This window comes from Orcinus orca, chromosome 19 (genome assembly GCF_937001465.1).
Source record: "Orcinus orca chromosome 19, mOrcOrc1.1, whole genome shotgun sequence".
Taxonomy (NCBI): domain Eukaryota; kingdom Metazoa; phylum Chordata; class Mammalia; order Artiodactyla; family Delphinidae; genus Orcinus; species Orcinus orca.
Window position 1 is genome coordinate 38215249 of NC_064577.1, and position 19727 is coordinate 38234975.

Genomic DNA, 19727 nt, shown 5'->3' on the forward strand with positions numbered 1-19727 from the left:
TCTAGGGGCTGAGGAGGGTGGTCCCAGAGGTGCAGAAGCAGAGAGGAGGTGAGAGGCTAAGAGGACACCTTGCTGGCGGATGGGTGAGGCCAGCCTGGCCCCCCTTCGCCAGCCATTCTCTGTCCCTCCTTGAAGCTCCCCCCACTGATGGGGGCTTAGCACCTCCTAGGTCAAGCCAGTGCCCCGCTAGGGTTTTGCTGATGGGAAGGGCCTGGCTGGCAGCGAGGGCTGTGTGCGATGTTCGGCAGGGCCTCTCTCTTCCTTCCCACCTGTGCCCACAGTGACAGCAGTTCTCACGATGGCTGGGGGGCGGGAGGTGGGAGCAGCCCAGCTGGAGAGACAGGGTGGATGCTACCAGGGCATCCCGTCACCTGCAGAATGGCCTCAATAGCACTGGCTGCCTTCCAGGGCAAAGGAAGGTGGGAGGAACCAGGGGTGAAGGGAGACAGGGAAAGAGGAAAGCACAATCATTGGCCAGAAATAAGAGAGCTTCCCAAGAGGAAAATTGTGTATCAGCTTCAAGTTTAGGATGAAGAAGATCATGGAGAAAAGAAAAGATGGTGACTTCCCCAAAGAAAAAGCTTCTGTAGACTTGGAGGACACTCTGACGATAAAGAAACAGAAAGAAACTGATCAGAATTCCTGCAACCCAAAACAATCCAGTGAGGGCCAGCTCTCTGATATAGCAATATTTTAAATTTATGTATGCCTTGCCTCTTTCCAGAAGGATTTGAAGTGCCTGAGGCAACAAATTCCAAAGGCAACAAATATTTATTGAGCAACTACTACGTACTTGCCAGTCACAGAGAAGACAGTGGTGTGGAGACAGTGCCTGCCCTCAAGGAATTTATAACACAAAACACATGGGATTGGGGGCTTCCCTGGTGGCTCAGTGGTTGAGAGTCTGCCTGCCGATGCAGGGGACACGGGTTCGTGCCCCGGTCTGAGAAGATCCCACATGCCGCGGAGCGGCTGGGCCCGTGAGCCATGGCCGCTGAGCCTGCGTGTCCGGAGCCTGTGCTCCGCAACGGGAGAGGCCACAACAGTGAGAGGCCCGCGTACCGCAAAAAAAAACCCCAAAAAACAAAAAAAACACATGGGATTGAATAATAAAATGAAAATAGAAAATCAGGATTAAGGTGAAAAAGATGACAAATACACCAAGTCAAGGTCAATACAGGTGCAAGGACTGAGCTCACGTTTGACTTAGTTTTCTCACAGTCAGGACAGAAAGGGAAACATACTTTAACTGCAAGGAGGAATCATCCTAGCTCCTCAGAGAGAGATCAAGGTGAATATTGAAGTATAAAGGTCAAGTAAAAAATCATCTATATCAGAGATACTAACACAAGAATTGTTTGGGGCAAGAAAGAGGATTCTGTCCTATTGTTTTCTGGTATGTGTGATGGGGGCTGGATGCAAAGGAGCATAAGGGATTAAGTAGAATGAGAAATCTTACAGCTGGAAGTAATGTGAGGGGTGAGAGGTCATGACTCTACCGTCTTCCTATTTCACAGGTGAGAAAACGAAGGCCCGGGAAGTAGTGACTTGCCCAAGGCCACCCTCCCTCCACTCCCACCCAGGCAACAAAACAGTCACAGCGCCACTACTGCCAGTTTCGTAGATGTGGAAAGCTTGCCAGTGACTTGCACATGTCCCCAAATAAGAGACCTCCCAGAGGTTCAGAAATAGTATCAACAAACACAAAGCAGCAGCTTTCAAGTTGAAGGTCAAATGTAATCTTGACTCAAAGCCATCCTTTGAGGACCAACATAGAATATGAATAAGTAAATTCCTGCCGCATGTAAGAAGTCCACTTTTTTTTTTTTTTTTTTTGGCCATGCCGGATTGCAGGATCTTAATTCCCCAACCAGGGCTCGAATCCGGGTCCCCTGCAGTGGAAGCGTGGAATCCTAACCACTGGACTGCCAGGGAATTCCCAAGAAATCCACTTTTGAGTCTGAATGGTGGTAGAAGGAAAAAGCTTTGGGCCCAACAGAGCCTGGGTTCAGAGCACAGGCTTTGTGCCCTGAGTCCTCATCTGTAAAATGGGCAGGGTTTCGTTCTAAATCATGATGGGTGTATAGGGACCGGCACATACACACCATTAACAAACATACTGACCCACGCCTGGATAGGGAAACAAGTCCCACCGAATGGGATTTTTAAGCTAAAGACTCAGACACCTAAGCATCATGTGAGCTGTGAGGGAGAAATAATGGCACGGATAGGAAACATTTGCAAATGGAGCTGGGATGGAAAAAATAACCCCAGGGGAACTGAGCCCACGGAGACAAGGTGCACCTCAGCTTCTGGGACGGCAGCCTACTCAGATCAGGGTCCCATCCTCTTGGGTACCCTCTGAACCTAGGGGCTGTTAGCCACGTAGGGCCTGAGCTGAGCAATGAGAATCAGTTTCAGCTGCCTTTCAAAGTCAGCAGAAGCACTGTGCTCGGAGCCCTGAACCCCGGGTCACACCCAGGGACGAGGTTTTAATTCATTCTGCTCCTCCAGTCCGCTCACGGCACTGTCGTGATTCACCGTGTGCAGCTGGCTCTCTTCAGAACCTCTTTTGCCCGCTTGCCTTTACATGCAGCACGGAGCTGTGTTTTTGTTTACTGACCCCCACCATATGCTCGGCACTGGGGGAGGAGAGCACGAGGCGGCTAAAAGGTATCTGTAGTCTGGTAGAGGAGCAGAAGATGCCCACAGCCCGTGGGAGAAGGTGGTGGGAATACATGGCATGGCTGGGGGGAGGTGGGGAGGGAAGGGAGTGATGACATATTCCCTGCTTGCAGGGCAATGGTTCGGGAATCTAGGAGGGCTTCCCAAAGGAAGAGGATTTTGGTCTGGGTCTGGAAAGCAAAATGGAATTTCAGCAGTTGCGTGTGGGGAGGGGAGAGAGGAGGTGGCGAAGTATTTCCATGAACAGGCACAGAGGGATGTTGGGAGGCTCGTGGGGGATTAAGAAAGGTACAGCTGATATGGGTGGAGGCCAAGCCTAGGGAGCCTCGGTGCCAGACAAGGAGTGGGGAACCATGGGAGGTTTTAGAGCAGGGGAGACACAGCCTCAGAAAGCCAGGTTAGGGAGATTCGTGGTGAGCCGGACAGGATGCAGGAGGCTGGCTCACTCCCGCTGCCGCAGCCCCTATTTGCATTCCCAATGGGCCCTGCGAGGAGAGATTGGTTTTCCTTGGTTTTCCTCGCTGGCCCAGCTGGCTCTGGCAGATAAGTGGGACTCTGTGCCCAGGGGCAGGGCGTTTGGTCCTGTTGCTCCCATCCCCCTCACCACCGAGAGAGAGAGAGAGAGAGAGAGAGAGAGAGAGAGAGAGAGAGAGAGAGAGAGAGAGAGAGAGAGAGAGAGAGAGAGAGAGAGAGAGAGAGAGAGAGAGAGAGAGAGAGAGAGAGAGAGAGAGAGAGAGAGAGAGAGAGAGAGAGAGAGAGAGAGAGAGAGAGAGGGAGGGAGGGAGGGAGGGAGGGAGGGGGAGAGAGAGAGAGAGAGAGGGAGGGAGGGAGGGAGGGAGGGAGGGAGGGAGGGGGAGAGAGAGAGAGAGAGGGAGGGAGGGAGGGAGGGAGGGAGGGAGGGAGGGAGGGAGGGAGGGAGGGAGCCGCACACACACACACACACACACACACACACACACACGGTCCTTCCTGTTTTTCCAGCCTAGCTTGAGTGAATGGTTTCCCAGTTTGCTGGTGCCCATCCAGGTGATTGGATTTCCTGACGGCCACAGACCTCAGAAGAGCCCCTTCCAGCTCCTGGCCCTTTCCCCTTCCTCCTCCTAACCTCTACTCCCATCTCCCACCACTGTGTCCCTGCTTAGAAATCCTACACCTGGCTAAGCCCAGGTCAGGCCTGTGATCTCTGCACTAGTTCGGGTGAACCTGGGCATGCCCTGTGGCCACTTGACCTCCGACCTCTGCTCTCTCCCCTTGGTGTTCCCCACTGAACCTCAAGACCCCCTCAGGAAGGAGCTGAGAACTCCCCTGTCCGGCTCCCATTCCTTCCTCCTCTGCTGGAAATACCAAATCTCAAGCTCAAAGACTCAGAGGGTCCTGCCAGGTCCATCCTTAGCACCCTTTGACTAGGGGCTGGCTCTTACTCCTCTTTTCTGGTAGGACCAGCAATGATAGAGAGCTTCTCTGGAAAGAACTTCATGTTTCTCAAGGGCTTTCGTAAAGAGTATTCCTCTGAAGCTCTTAATAGCCTTATCATGGCCCATTTTGCAGATGAGAAAACCGAGGCCCGGGGAGGTTAGAGACTCATCCATGACCTCACAGCTGTTTGAGTATAAAGTTTTGGGCTCAGTCCTCCCCACACTGCCCTGAGGTCAGCTCTCAAGTGACCGCCCCCAACCACGTACCAGACACAGATAATCCGAATAGCTGGAAGTCCAAGGCCAGCAGCTTGTTCAACTCCCCTATTTACTGAGTCAAGAACAGTGAAGGGACTTGCCTAATGTCACACTGCAACCAGTGGCAGAGCCGGGTCTCAGGTTTCCTAACTCCCTGCCCAGAAACCTCTCACCGCCCCACACTGCCCCCTCTTGTCTCCCAACATACTTCCCCTAGATGTATGGGTGTGCCTGACATTTCTGGAATTCACTCCACACACATAATGAGGCCATTTTGAGAAGGCTCGCCTCAGGGGGAACCAGAGAGCTGTCTAGTGTCCCCATCCTGACCCCTGCCAACTCCTCCCGGCTGTGCACGCTAAACAGACTCCATCGGCCTGGGCTTCCCTACCCCCTGCCCCCGACACACACCTTGCTGGCCTCAAGAACTAGAGGCGGAGTTTGGGGGTTTCAAAGCTGTGATGGAGGCTGCATGGGAACTGAGGAACAGTGGAGAGATGTCAGGCTGGTTGCCGCACGGGTCAGTGTTCATAGAGGGAACCCAGACATCACCACAGCCGGTAACCAACAGAACGGGGACTGCTTGTTAGCGGCACAGAAGTGATTTTAGCTTTAGCAGTTGAATTGTGGCAACTCCCTGAGACATTAGTTTAATGTGAGGATAAGAAAGTTTCTCTCCCTCCGATGCAAGGCTGACCCTGCCTGGAGAACCTTCTGGATCTAAGGCGGCCACTGTGCCACGTACCACAGGTTGCCTAACGCCGAAGAACTGGGTTTCAGTCTCTGAGCACAGAGCCAGATCCCCAGCCCCCAGCCCACTGAGAACCAAGCAACAGAAATGAAGCCAACTTGAAGGAAGAACCCTGAAGCAGCTGTAGGATAGGCCACTGGGGGGAAAGTATGGGGTTGCACCCTCAGGAAGATTCTAGAAACCCTCTGCCCAGGTGGGTTAGCTATTCACCTGCCCAGGAGCAGGGAGGAGACCAAGTGATCTCCAGCCCCCTCTGCATCCCAGACTCCCCTGCAGGAGTCCCAGGAGCTGGGACTCCGGCCTCTTCCCTTTTTCTCCACCCCCTTGACCCCCAGAAGCTCTTCCTGCCCCCCGGCCTAGTCTCTCATTGAGAACAGGGAATTCCCTCTCTAGCAGCATGAGACCAAGGGACCCTGCTTGGAGTTGGGGCAGCTACAGGGACAAGATCTGGAGGGGGAGGGGGTAGAAGGTGCTCCCCTGCTGCTGCCCCACTCATACCTCCACCCCCCAAAGAATGTAATTAAGCAGCAGGCCTCTGCCAGGAGCCAAGCTTTCTGCCTTCCGTCTATAAATCACCTTCTGAATCATCTCTCAGCTCCTGGAGGAGTAACTTCTGCTCGGGCTGCTCCAGGCGGCCCCAGTGCCACTCCCCCCCTCCCAACCCCCCTGCCGTGAACCTGCCTCCCCTACCCCTCCCTGGCCTAGCCCAAGGTGGCTCAGCTGGAAATGGCAGTGGCTGCAAGAGTCCAGCAAACTGTAGGATGGGAGGAGGGTTAGGGGAGACGACAGTGCCCTCTCTACCCACCCCTTTCCTGGGCAGGCAAACAGCTGAGCTTAGGTTAGCCCAGCCTAACTTCCTCAGGTTAAGCATAAAGCCACAGGCTCATGGTCACCAGTACCAAGTATAACAGGGCGAGCTGGCTCTGAGGATAAGGAGAAAACAGAGCCACGTGGGGCCAACCTGGGAGGACTTCTTGGAAGAGGCAAGTTTAGATCCAGGACTTAAAGGAGTCAAAATAGCTTGCACACAGGGGGTGAAAATAATATGTATATAGTACTTCCGGTATGCCGGGCATTATTTAGGGAGCTTTACGTGTACTCACTCATTTAATCTTCACAACAACCCTGTGAGGTAGAAACAGTCACTGTTCTCATTTTACAGATGGGGAAACTGAGGCTTGGAGAGGTGAACTTGCCCTAGGTTGCCCAGCGTGTGAACGTGAATGTAGGCAGCCTGGCTCCAGAGGAACGTGAGTGTTTGGGGAAAATGAGGTTTGGGGGTGCAAGCAGGCAGGCTTGGCAGTAGTGGGGCAGCCAGCTTTGGGATGTAGGTCAGATGGGGCTGCAGAACGAAAGGGCTGGGCTGCTTAAGGCAGGCTCTGACTGTCTGAATGGCGAGGGAGGGTTGGGGGAGATAGGCTCCCGGGGGTAGTGGCACTGGGGCCACCTGGAGCTCCCTGCTTCACAGCCGTGAATCAGCTCCCTGTCATAGCCCTGTAGACTCCAAGAGGCAGAAGGCATCCCTCAGGCTGCTCAAGAAAAATGAAGCCCAGAGGGAGGACAGGGCTTAAAGCACAGAAGAGGAAAGGGACTCTTCCTGGGTCGCACAGCCAGTCACTGGTAAACGCCACACCCAGACACAGGTCCCTCCATTCAAGCTCTACCCACTTCCTGGCACCCAAGTAACATGAACGTGTAGCTGTAGCATCAGGATGGCACTAACCTGTGAGGAAGGGGTCAGGCTAACCTCCTCCCCCAGCTAGGGACAGGGAGTAGAGACTGTCCTTTCCCTCCTCGGTGGCTTTAGAAGGATCCTGTGGCTCATGGCAGGGTGGGCAGAAAAGGCTAGAAGGCCAGGTCCCCCCCAAGCCCTGGGCTGGCCACATTCTGAAGCCAGAAAGGTCTTGGTTTTTCCCACGCTCCCTGGAAGGGTCCGATAGCTACATCCTCTGAGAAGAGTCACCTCTCCTGCCCCAACCCCAAGCTCCCTGTCTCCTGCCAGACCCAGGAGAGAGCTATTCAAAGTCTAGGGAAAACGCCAAGCTCATAGCTCCCTTCGCCCACTTGGGCCATAACACCTTCTCCATCCTACATCTGCCTGAGTACCGTTCAGGTTTGTTAGCATTAGGTTCTGTAGTGGGAAGGATGGGAGATACCTGCTTGGCTGCGTCTATTCTTTGGGGATTTCTACCTAGGGCCCTCTCTGTCTGCCTCAGTTTCTCCACCTGCACCAGTGATTGAGCAAGCACCCAGATGCCACAGGGTGTGGGTGCTGGCAGGGCCTGGCCGGGTTTGCCACTGGGAAAGCTGCAGGAAGGGAGGGGAGCGTGCCCACTAAAGGACTTGGCACTGCAGTCCAGCTCCTGCCTCTTTTGACCTCCCTGCAAAAGTTCTTTCCACCAGGCAGCTGTCCCAGGCCCTCCCCAGACCAGGGGGCCCTCAGGATACCTGGGGTGAGGGAGATGCTCAGAGCCCAGATACTACCCATCCCTCACCTCATGGTCACAGAGCTGTTGATAAAATGCTCTGAGATTCTGGGAGAATTTTCCCCGACTGCTACCCCTTCCCACCCCCCCATACCTTCCCCCCCCACATATTAAAGCAGGTTCTTCCAAGAACATAACTCAGCTCCAGGCTCCTGGTATTAGAGTAACATTTGACCTGCGTTTTGTCGTTGTTTGTTTGGTTAGTTTGTTTTTGTTTTTGTTTTTTAGGGAAAATGTGGTCCCATCAGAAGACAAACAGATCAGTAACCAATTTTGCTCCCTTTGGACAGCAAGCCCCGCCCACAATGGGGGTGGGGTGGGCAGGAGGGCTGTTAACTCACTTCCAAGAGACCTGGATTAATTTCCCCACCACATCCCCCCAGGGTAAGGCCTGCCCTGGAAGGGAGAGACCACCCGGTTAAAGCCTGGCCATCCGATCTGGTATCTGCCCATCTGTCTGTCTGTCTGTCTGTGGGATCAACAGCCTCCAGCCAGCTCAGCTCCTCGCCAGCCCCAGCCCCAGCCAGCTGTAATTCCTGCCTGTTACAAGTGTTAACACCTGGCCTGGGGCCTTCCTCCCCCGCAGTCTCCAGGTGCCTCCCTGGGCCCAGCCCACTGACCCCCACGGGGTTTGACTGAACATGTTCGCAAGCCTCTGAAAGGCGGGTGGAGGTGGGAGTGGGTGGGGGAGGCAGCGGGACATCGGACAGATGGGGAAACTGAGGCAGGACTTAGGGCAAGTGCTCGAGTGGGGAAATGGCTCCCAGGATGGTGGAGAGAGAACTCAGCTGTTATTGCCCAGCTCACTGCCCTTGACTTCTGCGGAGCACTTTCACCCAAGCTGTGAAGCAGGGGCAGGCTGGTGATTCCTGAGTAAGGAAACAGAGACCCAGAGGGATGTGTCCCACAGAGGGGGGCTCCCGACCCCCAGCACAGGCCCCTTCCATCAGGGCCTCTGCCTCCGGAATGCAGCAGGCACTAGGCTGGGCCCTAATAAGATCGTTCATTTTTCCCCCAGGAAGGAAAAGAAAGACAAGTTCCTCTACCAGGCGCTAACTGGGACTGACAAGAAGAATTATAGAAATCAGTGCTGCTGCCACTGCTTCCTGTCCCAGCTCCGCCACTACCTGGCTGCGAGGCCCTGGAACGTGTCTCTTCCTTCCATGAGCCTCTGTCTGAGGCCCCTTGTAGCTCAGGCTTCTGGTCTACCTTCTCTCAGGGCTGGGGCCTGAGCAGCACAGAACGCTTGGGATGGGGGTGCCCTCCTTGAGGGGTGATGGGGGCAGAAATCCCAGCTGAACTATTTCCCCCTAAAGTCTCTCCTAGGGAATGTGTGAGCTGGGAGGGCCAAAGAGCGCAGGCCGTGATGGGCTAAAGAACTGGTATCTGGCTGCCCTGGGGGCAGAGCAGGAATAGGAATCTGAGGCCCCTCTACTCTACTGTCACTGTCCCAGCCCTGGCCCCCTGCCCTGGCCCCGAGAACATGACACCCACCACCCTAGCTCCAAGCCCAAAGACAAACGGTGTAAGAGGGGAGGGCTGGTGACCACAGTCCTCAGACAGACAGGATGAGCTTGTGCCAAAGAAGGCTCTGTGCCGTCCCCCTTCTCCATGCTGCCCAGCCCTGGATCCCAGGTCACTGTGGCCCTTGCAGCTTCCTCATTAGACCCTTGTCTGTGTCTGCTGGACTGTCCCTCCAGGACCATGGACGCCCACCAAGCACCCAAGTTTGGGATGTCGTTCACACTTACAGGTCATATGTCTGCGAACCTATCCATAGCCATGGGCCCAGCCATGGTCACTAGCACTTGAGGACAGGGTCACAGGCAAACTCAGACATAGCCCTCGCCACACTCGTACTCACAATCAGCTCATGGCCATGAGCACTGATATCCATGCACAGAGACATCTGTGGAGCTCTCCCCTCATACAATCATGAAGACACGTGCACGCATGCAGACGTGCGCGCGTGCAGACGCACGCACACACACACACCCCGCTCACATGCCTGGTCATGAACATAGTCATGTGGTGTCATAAGCAGACACAGGTGCTGACCTTTACATGGGCATAGATACTTGTAGACTTTCTCTGTCTCATACACACACGCTCACATAGAATCAACCACTTGCTGACACTCGTGTGCAGACACACAGTACACCCTGTCACGGGCCATGGGACCCTCAGGCACGTCTCACACAAGTTCACGTCCACAGTCATCCAGTTGCAGGTACAGACACTCCTTCACACAGAGGCACACTAGTGTACAGATGACACTCCTTAGGGTCAGAGACCTACACACACACACACACACACACACACACACACACACACACACACACTGCTCAGACAAAGCAGCATCCCTGTCCCCGCCAACCCCAAACAAGCCATGTGTCCAGCATTATGTTAGGGCCAATGTCCTGGCTTTCCAGGTTTTTCCAACATCTTCCTATTGGGTGGTCCCTATCGGGATGCTCCCCAATACACCATTACACAGCAGACCCCCCAACCACCAGCATTGACCCCGGAAGTGCTCTTGTCCAGTTCATAGGATAGGGGAAGCTGGTCTTCCCCCCTTGCTTCCTGCAGCCTATGGGGCTCCAAGCCCTCTCCTCCCACCCTCCCCGCCCACCCCCAAGGTCCCTGTGGAAGAAGAGAACAGCATGGCCTTGGGCGGGGGATGGCAAGAGGGTCGGGAAGGGCCAGGGGGCAGGATTGGTTTCTGCAGCAGCCTTCCTCGCAACTGGCAAAGTCCCCAACCTGGCATCCCTGGCTGCCCCGGCCACCCTGGGGACTTCTTTATGTACAGGAGGCCTCAGGCCAGCCCATCGCCACGGGGAAGGAAGGGCTGGGCAGAAGAAAGACCTCCCCTTGGATGTCTGTCCTGGGAGCAACTCTCAGTACCCTCTAAATGGAGACCCTTGGCCATACCCTGCTCTTATTCCCATCCTGACCCCCCCAAACACCCAGACACAAATGCTGCCACCCCCAAACAGCTGCAGGCAGACTCGGGGTGTGGCCCCAAATCTCCTTGCTCTGCTGCCCCTATCCCAAGCTGGGCAAAGGGTGGTTAAGGGAAAGGGGGACACGCAGGTGGCACTCCTCTCTGACTTTCATTCCAGGGCCACAGTCCCTCTGCTAACTCACAGATCCCAAATTCTTCCTCCTCACCTTCCACACCCCCCCACCCCCTGGCCGAGCCTCTCCTACATCCAGGAGGGGAAGATTCTTTAATTAAAGTTTTCCGGAATGCAGGGGGCTGGAGACTGAGGAGAGGCGGGGTGTAATTTAGAGAACTGGTTTCAGTGTGTCTTTCCCCTCTGGCCTCTGGGACCTGCTGGGTGTCGATGAGGCCGCTTGGAAAACAAGGGGACTCCCTGGAACTGGGGCTCCCAAAGGGCTGTTTACTCCACGGCCAGTTCCCCCACACACGCACAGCCCCCACCCGGCCCCCGCCAAAACACCGCGCCTGGTTTCCCAGCCTTATTTACTAAAAATGTCTTTTGTATCCACATTTCTCGGGGACCGGGATCCTCCTCTCCCTCTCTCCCTTTCTCCTCGGTCCTCGGGTTTTTCCAAAAGGAACGAATTTGACATGGAGAATTGGGTTTTTGGTCAAAGAACAAACCCACCCCCTCCCAAACAACTACATTTTCAAGAAGCCCCGCTTTTGCCAGGATGGACAAGCAAGAAATGAATTAAATCTGAATTCAATGGCATCTCGGATCAGCAAATACCATATTCACTTCTGAGGCTCCAGATTCATCTAGAGCAGAGTGGGGAGAATCTGATGAAATCCACCCCCCACCCCCCTGCCCTGGGGGATCCCTGAAGCGACTGGGGTCTAAAATCTGAAGGCACAGGGGGGTTATTGTGGGGAAATCTCCTGAGGGAGGCGCCGGAGGAGGTGAGGGTGGCAATGAAGGAACAGGATGATTTTGCCCATGAAGACCCCAAAATGGAGAAGAGGAGTGGCTGGGCCCCAGGGACATCGCTGGATTTCCAGAAAGCCAACTGCAAGCAAATGGAGGGTCTTCGGGGCCCCCAGACTGGGACGGGTGGAGGGTTAGGATCTAAGAATGAGAGACATTCTGAGACGGGGAAAGTCCTCCAGCCTCTGCAGCGAGTAGCAGGGAAAATGGTGATTATCAGAGAAACCAGGAGTTGGATTCTGAAGGCGACACCAGCAGAAAATCCAGGGAGGTGGGCGAGTCGGGGTGCTGGAGGGAGGTAAGAAGAAAGGAGCCCCAGCCCTGCCGCAGCCCACCCCCAGCTAGCGCCCCCCACCTCCCTGGGGCTCCGCGGAGAAATCTGGCCGCGGGCAGATAAGAGGCGAGTCTTACCACCAAATTGGGTAGCCGGCGAGGACCCTGGTGCCACAGAGCAGGAGGCCGAGGAGCAGCCCGAGCAGGTGGGGCTCCATTAGAAGCGGCGCCGAGGAGGAAGTTTGCCCGCGACCATGAAGAGGGGGAGCGACGCCCCCAATAGTTGGAACAAAGTCCACTTGAGATTGGAAATGACTTTCGGGCTTGTCAGAAGCGCACCTCCACCCGCAGCTGCCCCCCTCCCGAGCCCAGCGCGGAGCAGCCGGGTTTGAGGATGTCAGCGAGCAGCCAATCAGCGCCCGCGGCCTAAGGTAAGAGATGAGTCTGTAGTTCAGCCTGTCAATCACGCGCCCCTCCCGCCCGGCCCACGAGTCGGGCTCCGGGAAGGGCATCGCCCAGCAAACTTGGGCAAAGCCCGCACCCCGGACACAGTGGGAACTTGGGGGGACACGGCACGTTGGACCCTCTGCTGGCGCGGGACCGCCGCGGCCCCCCGCCAGCCAGGTTTAGGGAGCCGGGGCTGTGACTGGGGCGTTCACGTGGTGCCAGGTTGGCGTGGGTATTGATGGGTGGCTCCTTTTCTCTCGGGAGACCGTGACCTCTTGGGACTTGGGCCTATGAGGAATCGAGAGTAGAAAGCACAGGGATGTTTCCAGAAGCTTCGCTCGGGCAGGACAGGATCCGAGGGTCTCGGAGGGGGTTGGAAAATGCAACCCCTCCCAGCCTCCCGAGCCCGCGAGCGGGCCGGCCACGCGACCCAGCCGCGGGAGGTCGCTTCCCGGGTATCCGAGAGGCGCGCAGAAGGGTCCGCGGAGGCTCGAAGGTCTGGCTGCGGGCGGCGCCGGGGGACAGAGCCGAGTGTCATTTGAGTCTTTTGTCAGGGATCAGATCGGTATCGGGACCTCCTGCTGCCTTTGCATTTCCTGCAACTGACACCAGCAGCCAGTTGCATTTCCTGCGCGGGGAGCCGGGTCACTTTCTCCTCCTAGAGGGGTTCAGGGCTGGCCTCAGGCTCAGGTCAGAAGGACGACCCGCGGTCCCGTTTGGATCTTGTGGATGAACAGTTTGGGGCGCGTGAAACGCAGTAGCCCCAATAGGAAGCAGCTGGGGTCCTCGGAGGACCTCCTTGCCATCGAGACCCGCTCCCCTGCCCAACTCTCCTGCCTGAGGCCCTGGGCTCCAACCTGGGGTTTGGTGATAACGTCCCCCTTTCCTGTGTGGACACCAAATGTATCCCAATACCCCACCCCTCGCCATAGGAAAGAAGTCCTTCCAAGGCCTCCGTGGGTTCTTTCTCTCTTCTCCCTCTCCAGAGTCAAGGAATTAGGTCTGCCTTAAGTGGTGCTGAGACGGAAGCCAGATTTGGGGGGCCTTGACCTCTGTCACCTGGGCACCTGCCCCGCAACCCTGCTCCCAGGCCACTCAAGGCCCCCAGAGGCACCCCAGGCGAGGGATGGGTGCTGGAGCATCATCCCTGGGCCTGGGGCAAAGAAAGCAAGGGCAGTAAGAGGGATTGAGGGCAGTGACTCCCAGAACTGTGGCAGAAGGGGCAGCAAATGAGCTGACCCCCAGTGCTGCAAGGCTGGGAGTGGCAGGCCCTCTGCCAGATGGGGGCATGGCTGGAGGAAGTCCACGCCAGGGCCAGACATTCCTAGCCTTTGATCTGGGCCACCCGTGCCCATAGCTTGAACCCACTGCCCCTGCCCATCCCGAGAGCCCTCTCCGCACAAGGCTGTGATGGGCGCGGGGAGCTTGGAAAACTGGCCCGGGGGCATCGAGGGTCGGGAGAGCCGCCTGGGCTTGTCACAGCTTCTGCCGCGTTCCTAGCCCGGTGTTCGACTGGAGGGGGGGTGGGGGGGAGATGAAAGAGAGGAGGGGAGGGAAGGGGAGAAAAGGGAGAGACAGAGTAGTGAAAAAAGAGAGAGAGCACAAGCGAGGGCCTGAGAGAGAAAGAGAGAGAGAGGAGAGGGAGGGGAGACTAGCAGAGGGAGCCCACGGAGAAAGAAGGGGAAGAAGAGGGGAGGGAGAGGCAGAGATGGGGAAGGATGAACAAGGCGAAGAGAAAACCCCAACCTGCCCTGGACAGTGGACGGGGTGGAGGCTGCAGAGATGGGGACCTTCAGAGAGGGCCCCGTGGCGGGCTGATTCTGGTGTGCCGTATTTCTGATTCACCTGGAAAGGGGGTTGCGGAGGATTTGCCATTTTCCCTGACTGCGGAGCCTCAGGGCCCCGACTCTAGGGGTAGAGAGCCCTCCACACACACCCTAAGTCCTACTCGGAGCTCTGTCCTCCCCAATGGGGGCTCTCAGCTGGTTTTCTGATCAGACGTGCCCGCTGGAACTCCAATCCTGCCTGTCAGTTTTTCTGAGAGCTGAGGAGGGCTACCTTTCTGAGAGCTGAGGAGGGCTACCTTTCCCTGGCCACCAAGACACCACTGCAGATTCAGGGTGGCCAGGAGGCAGGTGGGGGATGGACTAGATGATCTCTTCGGGGTCATTTCTGGGTCCCCAAATTCCATAGGTGCCAGCCTGGGAGGTGGGGGCAGGAGATGCCCGAGGCTGCAGGTGGGGTGGGGGTTGGCTCGCCCGGCCAGTGGCCCTGGGCTGTGTAGGCAAGGCTGGCCTTTCCCTGAAGCGATGCGTGTATCCTGATGCCTTCTCCAGGCAGCCTGGGAGCACCCGGAGATCCCGATCCTGAGCATGGGGCAGAGAATGGAAGAGAGACAGGGACACAAGTGGGTGGTAGGGTGGAGTCCCAGACTTTTGCTAGCCTCACACTGAGGAAGTGAAGAAGGAGAGGACTAGATGGGGCGATGTGGGAACCTGCTAGCGGCCGGACTGGATGGGGCGATGTGGGAACCTGCTAGCGGGCCGGGCAAGGCGCCCTGGAGAATGGAAACTGTGTGGGGGTTTCCCCCCATTTGAAAGCTCCCCAGAAGAGGGGATTCCTGAGCCCTTTCCCTCCCCTGCCAGGTGTCCTTCCTTCAACACAGACTTAATTTCCTTCCTCCTGCCGGCCCAACGCTGCCAGTGGGAACACAGAAATGGTCCCTGCCCAGGAGGGGGAGGGCACCCCAGAGCCAAGTGTCACGAACGGAAACGCCCTCTCTCATGGGCACCCGAACCGCACGAAGGGTTGCACGCGGTGGGGAAAGGGTTAAATTCACTCCAAGGCCAGCCAGGGCGGGTGAGGTGGAGGCTCCCGGGCGTTGGACCCCGAGGCCTCCGCCTGAGTGGGAGGGTGGCCTCTTGAAAGGGACCTGGGGGCTGAGGGGTGGCACGTGGGAAGCACTCTGTGTTGTGTGAGTGTCCGGGACCTCAGACCGACCGAGTGACCGCCCATCTCCATCCCACCTCCACCTCTCTAGCTGCCCCGAGGTTCCCTTTTACGTGCGCTCCCCCGGGGCAAGCAGTCGGCCGCTGTGTATTCAGCGCTGCCCAACCGGGCCCCCTGCGGAGGCACCGCCGAGACAAAGGACGGGGCAGCCAGCCTTATCCCCGCCCGCAGCGGGCTACCCGTCTATCGCGGGGAGGGAGGAGGAGGACATCTTCGATCCAGCGCTGTGCGCTTCACTTTTGCTCGAAACTTGCCCGAAGGCTGCTGGGGCCCAGGAGCCAGGAGCCCAGACCAGCCTGGGGAGGGTGAGGGGAGAGGGCAAAGCTGCTGCGGGCGGGGTAAGCAGCAAGTGCGGAAGGTCTGCAACCTCGCGACTCCCGCGGGGAACAGCATGAAGGGGGCGCGTGGGAGCTCCCTCCACGGACTCCGACCGAGAGAGGGGCTTTTAACTTTACCCCAAGAGCTACAGGAGCCGCAGAACGGTTTCAAGCGAGGTTTTCCTTGGAGGCCACTAGAAAGAAAGCTAGACAACCGGAGAGGGCAACCAGGAGGCAGGTGGTCCACAGCGTGGATGGTGGCGCAGGAATTAATCAAACGAGATTTCTTTAAACCGCCCAGTGTAGAGGCAGCGTCCTGGAAATGCCGGAAGCGTGCACTGGGTAAGCACACAGGTGAGCAACAAACGCCAACCGAACGCACAAAGGCGACCCGGAGCCCACTAGCCTCTCGGTCTCCCGGCCCCGGCGCGCCCCCTGGCGGCGGTGCTGATAATAAGGCAGGAAGTCTGCAGGCGAGGAAGGTGGCTCCGCCCCGCCCCCGACCCCGCGGGCTGGGAGCCGGAGCCTTTGTCGGTGAGCAGCCCGGATCTTTGGGGATCCCGGTTAAGTAGGCATCCTCGTGAGTGAATGCCTTTAATCTACTTCGCAATCCCCGAGCTTAGCTGGGGATAAGGTGTGCGTGGCTTCAGGCTCCCCTCTCCTCCCCACCCAGGTGGCTCCCCTGGGAGAGTGGGCCGCGCCACAGACGCAGGACGCCCGAGATGCAGGGCGCGGGCGCGGGCGGGGTGATGTGAGGCCCCGGGCTCCCACTCCTGGGCATCAGGCGGGTTCCGTGCAGCTGCCTCAACCTTGTGTCGAGACACGGAAGGCTGCAAACGGCAGGGTGATGTCACTGAGTCCTTCCTGGCCTGGCCCACCAGCACCCCAAGATCACAGGTGCCACCTGTGGGGCGGTAAGGGGTTTTCCCTGTCCCAGTAGTTCCTCCTGTCTTAGTCATCTCTAGTTCCCCAAGGGCATTTTGGAAAGGGATTTGGGGTCAAAGTCCTTTAGAAGGGAGGGCACAACAGAAAAATGGGCTGGGGGCACCCCTGGCCAGCTGCCTGTTATCTCTGAGCCTCCTCTGTGCCATCCGAGGTGGAGACAATACTTTATATCTCATAGGGAGTTGTCAGCGTTAAATGAGAACCGTGCTGACAGAACGCCAGACTGAGGATGGCGAATAATAAATACTGGGTTTCTTTCTTCTCCTCTTAGGGGCTGAGGAGTAAGTGGCTGTCTTGGGTTGCTTTTTCTGCTCCTGTCAGCCTCAGCTAAGCAGCTCCTCAGGCGCCCAGGAGCCTCTGCCAGAAGGATTTGTTCAGGAAAATCTTGTTTGACACCCCAACTTGAGACCCACCTCAAAATCTCCTTTTCGGCGAGACCCTCAGCCCCATCCTCCTAGCTGCTCCCCCACCTTGTTCCTCTGGGCCTCTTACTCCACTTTATTTTTCTGCATAGCCCTAAACACTGACCTTGTATTTCATATATTCCATATTGAATGTGTCTGTTAAGTTGCCCATTTAATGTTGTCTCTTTCCTACTCGAAAATCTCAGTTCTGCTGAAGGCCCAACACCCAGAGCGGGATCTGGCCCAGGCCCCTAATAAACGCCGCCGATGACTGGCTGAGGGAGTAAGGGGGGAGGCAGCGGCTGAGGCCTCAGATGGGGGACCATTGTCTGAGGTCCTTATGGCCCTTTGGGGTCCCCATCTTGAGATCTTGGCACCTAGAATTCGCCACTCCCCCCTAGCTACCCTACTCCGGCTTTGGCACCTGCTTCCCCCTCAGATGACACCTGCACTGCCCCAAGCGGGCTGAGATCAGGGGTTGGCAGCCTGTCGGGAAGTTACCACAACACAGGACACCTGGGGCTTGGTGGGCCTCGTGCTGCCAGCCCCCATCTCTGCCCCCTCTTTCCCTCCCCCACTTTCCGTTTCTTCCAACTCTTCGGTCTTTTTCCATCCTTCATTATTCTGCCTTTGCCTCCAAGCCCTGAGCCCACACCCAGACATGACTGGGCCTGCCTGAGGCCTTGGGGCTCTAACCCAAGGCCCATTCCTGCCGGGGGAAGTGCTTCTTCCTTGAGGAAGTCGAGCCAGACCTCTGCGTGGCTGTCTGTGCGTGGCTGACGTAGTTTCTCTTGGTCCCAGTGTTCTTTCCATTCCCCAGTGGGTGAGACATAACCAGGAAGGGGAGCCCCAGATGCAACCCAGGAACCATCTCTGCTTTCTTCTGTCTCCAACCTCAGCCAGGCTGTGGCCCCCTTTCACCTGGGCTTCAGGGCAGGAAAGTGTTTCCGTTTTTCCCATCACCCACAAACACATACTTTCCGCCTGCTGTGGGCAAAGCCTGAGGCCAAGCTCTGGGGGAGGAATGGTCCATCCTCAAGGGGACCCCAGGAGCACAGTAGGTGCTCTATGTGCACAGGGTGGGGGGATGGCTCATTCATTCAACACATTTTCATAGAGCACAGGGTAAGCGCTGATGACCAAAAACTGTCCAGGCCTTGCCATCTGTGGGAGACACAGTTTTCCAACAGAAGATCAAATAAATATTTCCTTTAAACCAAGGTAAGAGCTGTGAAGATTCTTTTCATCTCCGGCGTCTTCGTGGGGAGACTTTTGTGGGGGCCCATTAGGGAGATGGGATAGAGCAAGCCTAATGCCTGCTGTTATCCTTGGAGATGACACAGAAATTTCTGGTCAAATCCTGGTTTGCACCCTCCAGAGTTCTGCCAGCTAATTACCTTCCCCACAAAACAATGCAGCCAGTAGCAGCCATTGCTGGAAACTCACATGGGCCCAACCATTGGCTCTGGGCCCAAGGAGCCTGGACATGTGGATGTGGATCCAGTGAGCTCGCAATGGGGTCAGAGCTGCCTCACCAGCAGGTACCCAGGAACAGGTAGCTGTGGCTGGCACAGGTGTAGGCGAGTCCTTGGGCAGACCAGGGGCACCTGTCTGACATTGTTCCACACCTGGCATAGCCCACCTCCTCTGCTCAGTTGCCTTGGCTTCCAGGTAAGGCTTGAATGGAGTTTCATATATCTGTCTGGAGAGACCCTCTGTCTGAGTGGTGGTCTTAGAGCCCAGATCTCATGGCACCACCACAACCCCAATGAATCCCAGTGCTGCCTCTCAACTGTGTGACACTGAGCACATTACCTACCCTCTCTGAGCCTGTTTCCTCACCTGCAAAATGGGTATAATAACACCTGCTTCAAAGGGCTGTTGCTTGTTCAGTGGAGTGATTCCTGCAGTGTCAGAAATGGCACCTGGGACATGTTAAGTGATGGGTAAGTGCCCCTTCCATTCCTCTGCGACAGTCAGCTGCTCTTTCTTGAGCCTCTCAAAGGCAAAGACTTCTATTTAGGCTGTAGTGTAGCCCACACTGCTGGTGGCCTCTTGCTCCAGGCTGGCAAGGGTCCCCAGTTTGTTCTGGCTCCCCAGCCTGGCTCAGTGGTTAAATTCTGATTCATCTAAGCCAATCATGGACACCCATTCCCCTTGCCAGGGATTTGTTTAAGGGCAGGCATGGGGCCCGGTTTAGGCTAATGAGACATGAGGGGAGGTCTGCTGGAGGGTACAAAAACTTTTCTGCCCTAAGTTTTCTGGGGCTCTTAAAATGATACTAAGACATGTCCCTTTTTCCTGTTTTTGAACATTATTGTGTCTGGGTGTGATGTCTGGAGCTGCAGCAGCCATTCTGTGCCATGAGGGAAGCTGCCTGAGGATGAGGCTGACTAGCAGAGGAAGAAAAGAAGAAAAAGAGAGAAAGAAGCTGGGTCTCTGACACCATTGCTGACATATTAGCTTACCCCAGGGGAGTCCTGCCTCAGAAATTCTTGTTATGTGAAATAACATATTTTCCTTGTTGTTTAGGCTACTTCAGGCTGTTACTTGCACCCAAAGTCCTTCTAACTGAATTCTGTATCCTCCTGCCCATAGTGTCTGGCATAGGGCAGTTAGGTAAAGTGTTGTTAATTGACTTACAAATTGAGTTGCTTTAATTTAAGGGCTGGTTGGTTTTCTTTTTCTTGGTTTGGGGGTTTAGTCTGGTTGGGAATGAGGTTGCAACTGGAGCCTGGAGCTGGGAGACTCACTCGGGGATGGCTTGGGGGAAGAAGGAAACAACAAAAGGGAGGGTGTGTAGGG

The 19727-nt window shown here is 56.3% G+C and overlaps 1 protein-coding gene and 1 long non-coding RNA gene across 4 annotated transcripts in view; one reads left to right on the plus strand and one right to left on the minus strand.

Annotated features, from left to right (window-relative positions):
- WNT3 (Wnt family member 3) overlaps positions 1-12070 on the minus strand; it is a 49336-nt gene extending 37266 nt beyond the window's left edge. For both annotated transcript variants that reach the window (XM_033439007.2, XM_004275693.3), the window contains exon 1: positions 11939-12070. In XM_033439007.2, the coding sequence (XP_033294898.1) occupies positions 11939-12018 (80 nt within the window). In that variant the 5' untranslated portion in view covers positions 12019-12070. The remainder of the gene's footprint in view (positions 1-11938) is intronic.
- On the plus strand, positions 1723-18142 carry LOC117203591 (uncharacterized). Of its 2 annotated transcripts, none has more exons than XR_007473260.1 (4): positions 1723-2673; positions 6272-6359; positions 7824-12231; positions 16247-18142. It is a non-coding gene; the product is annotated as an uncharacterized LOC117203591 (long non-coding RNA). The 2 variants fall into 2 exon arrangements; XR_004486465.2 differs by having other exon boundaries at positions 1724-2673; positions 8614-12231.
- Positions 18143-19727: the final 1585 nt, after the last annotated feature.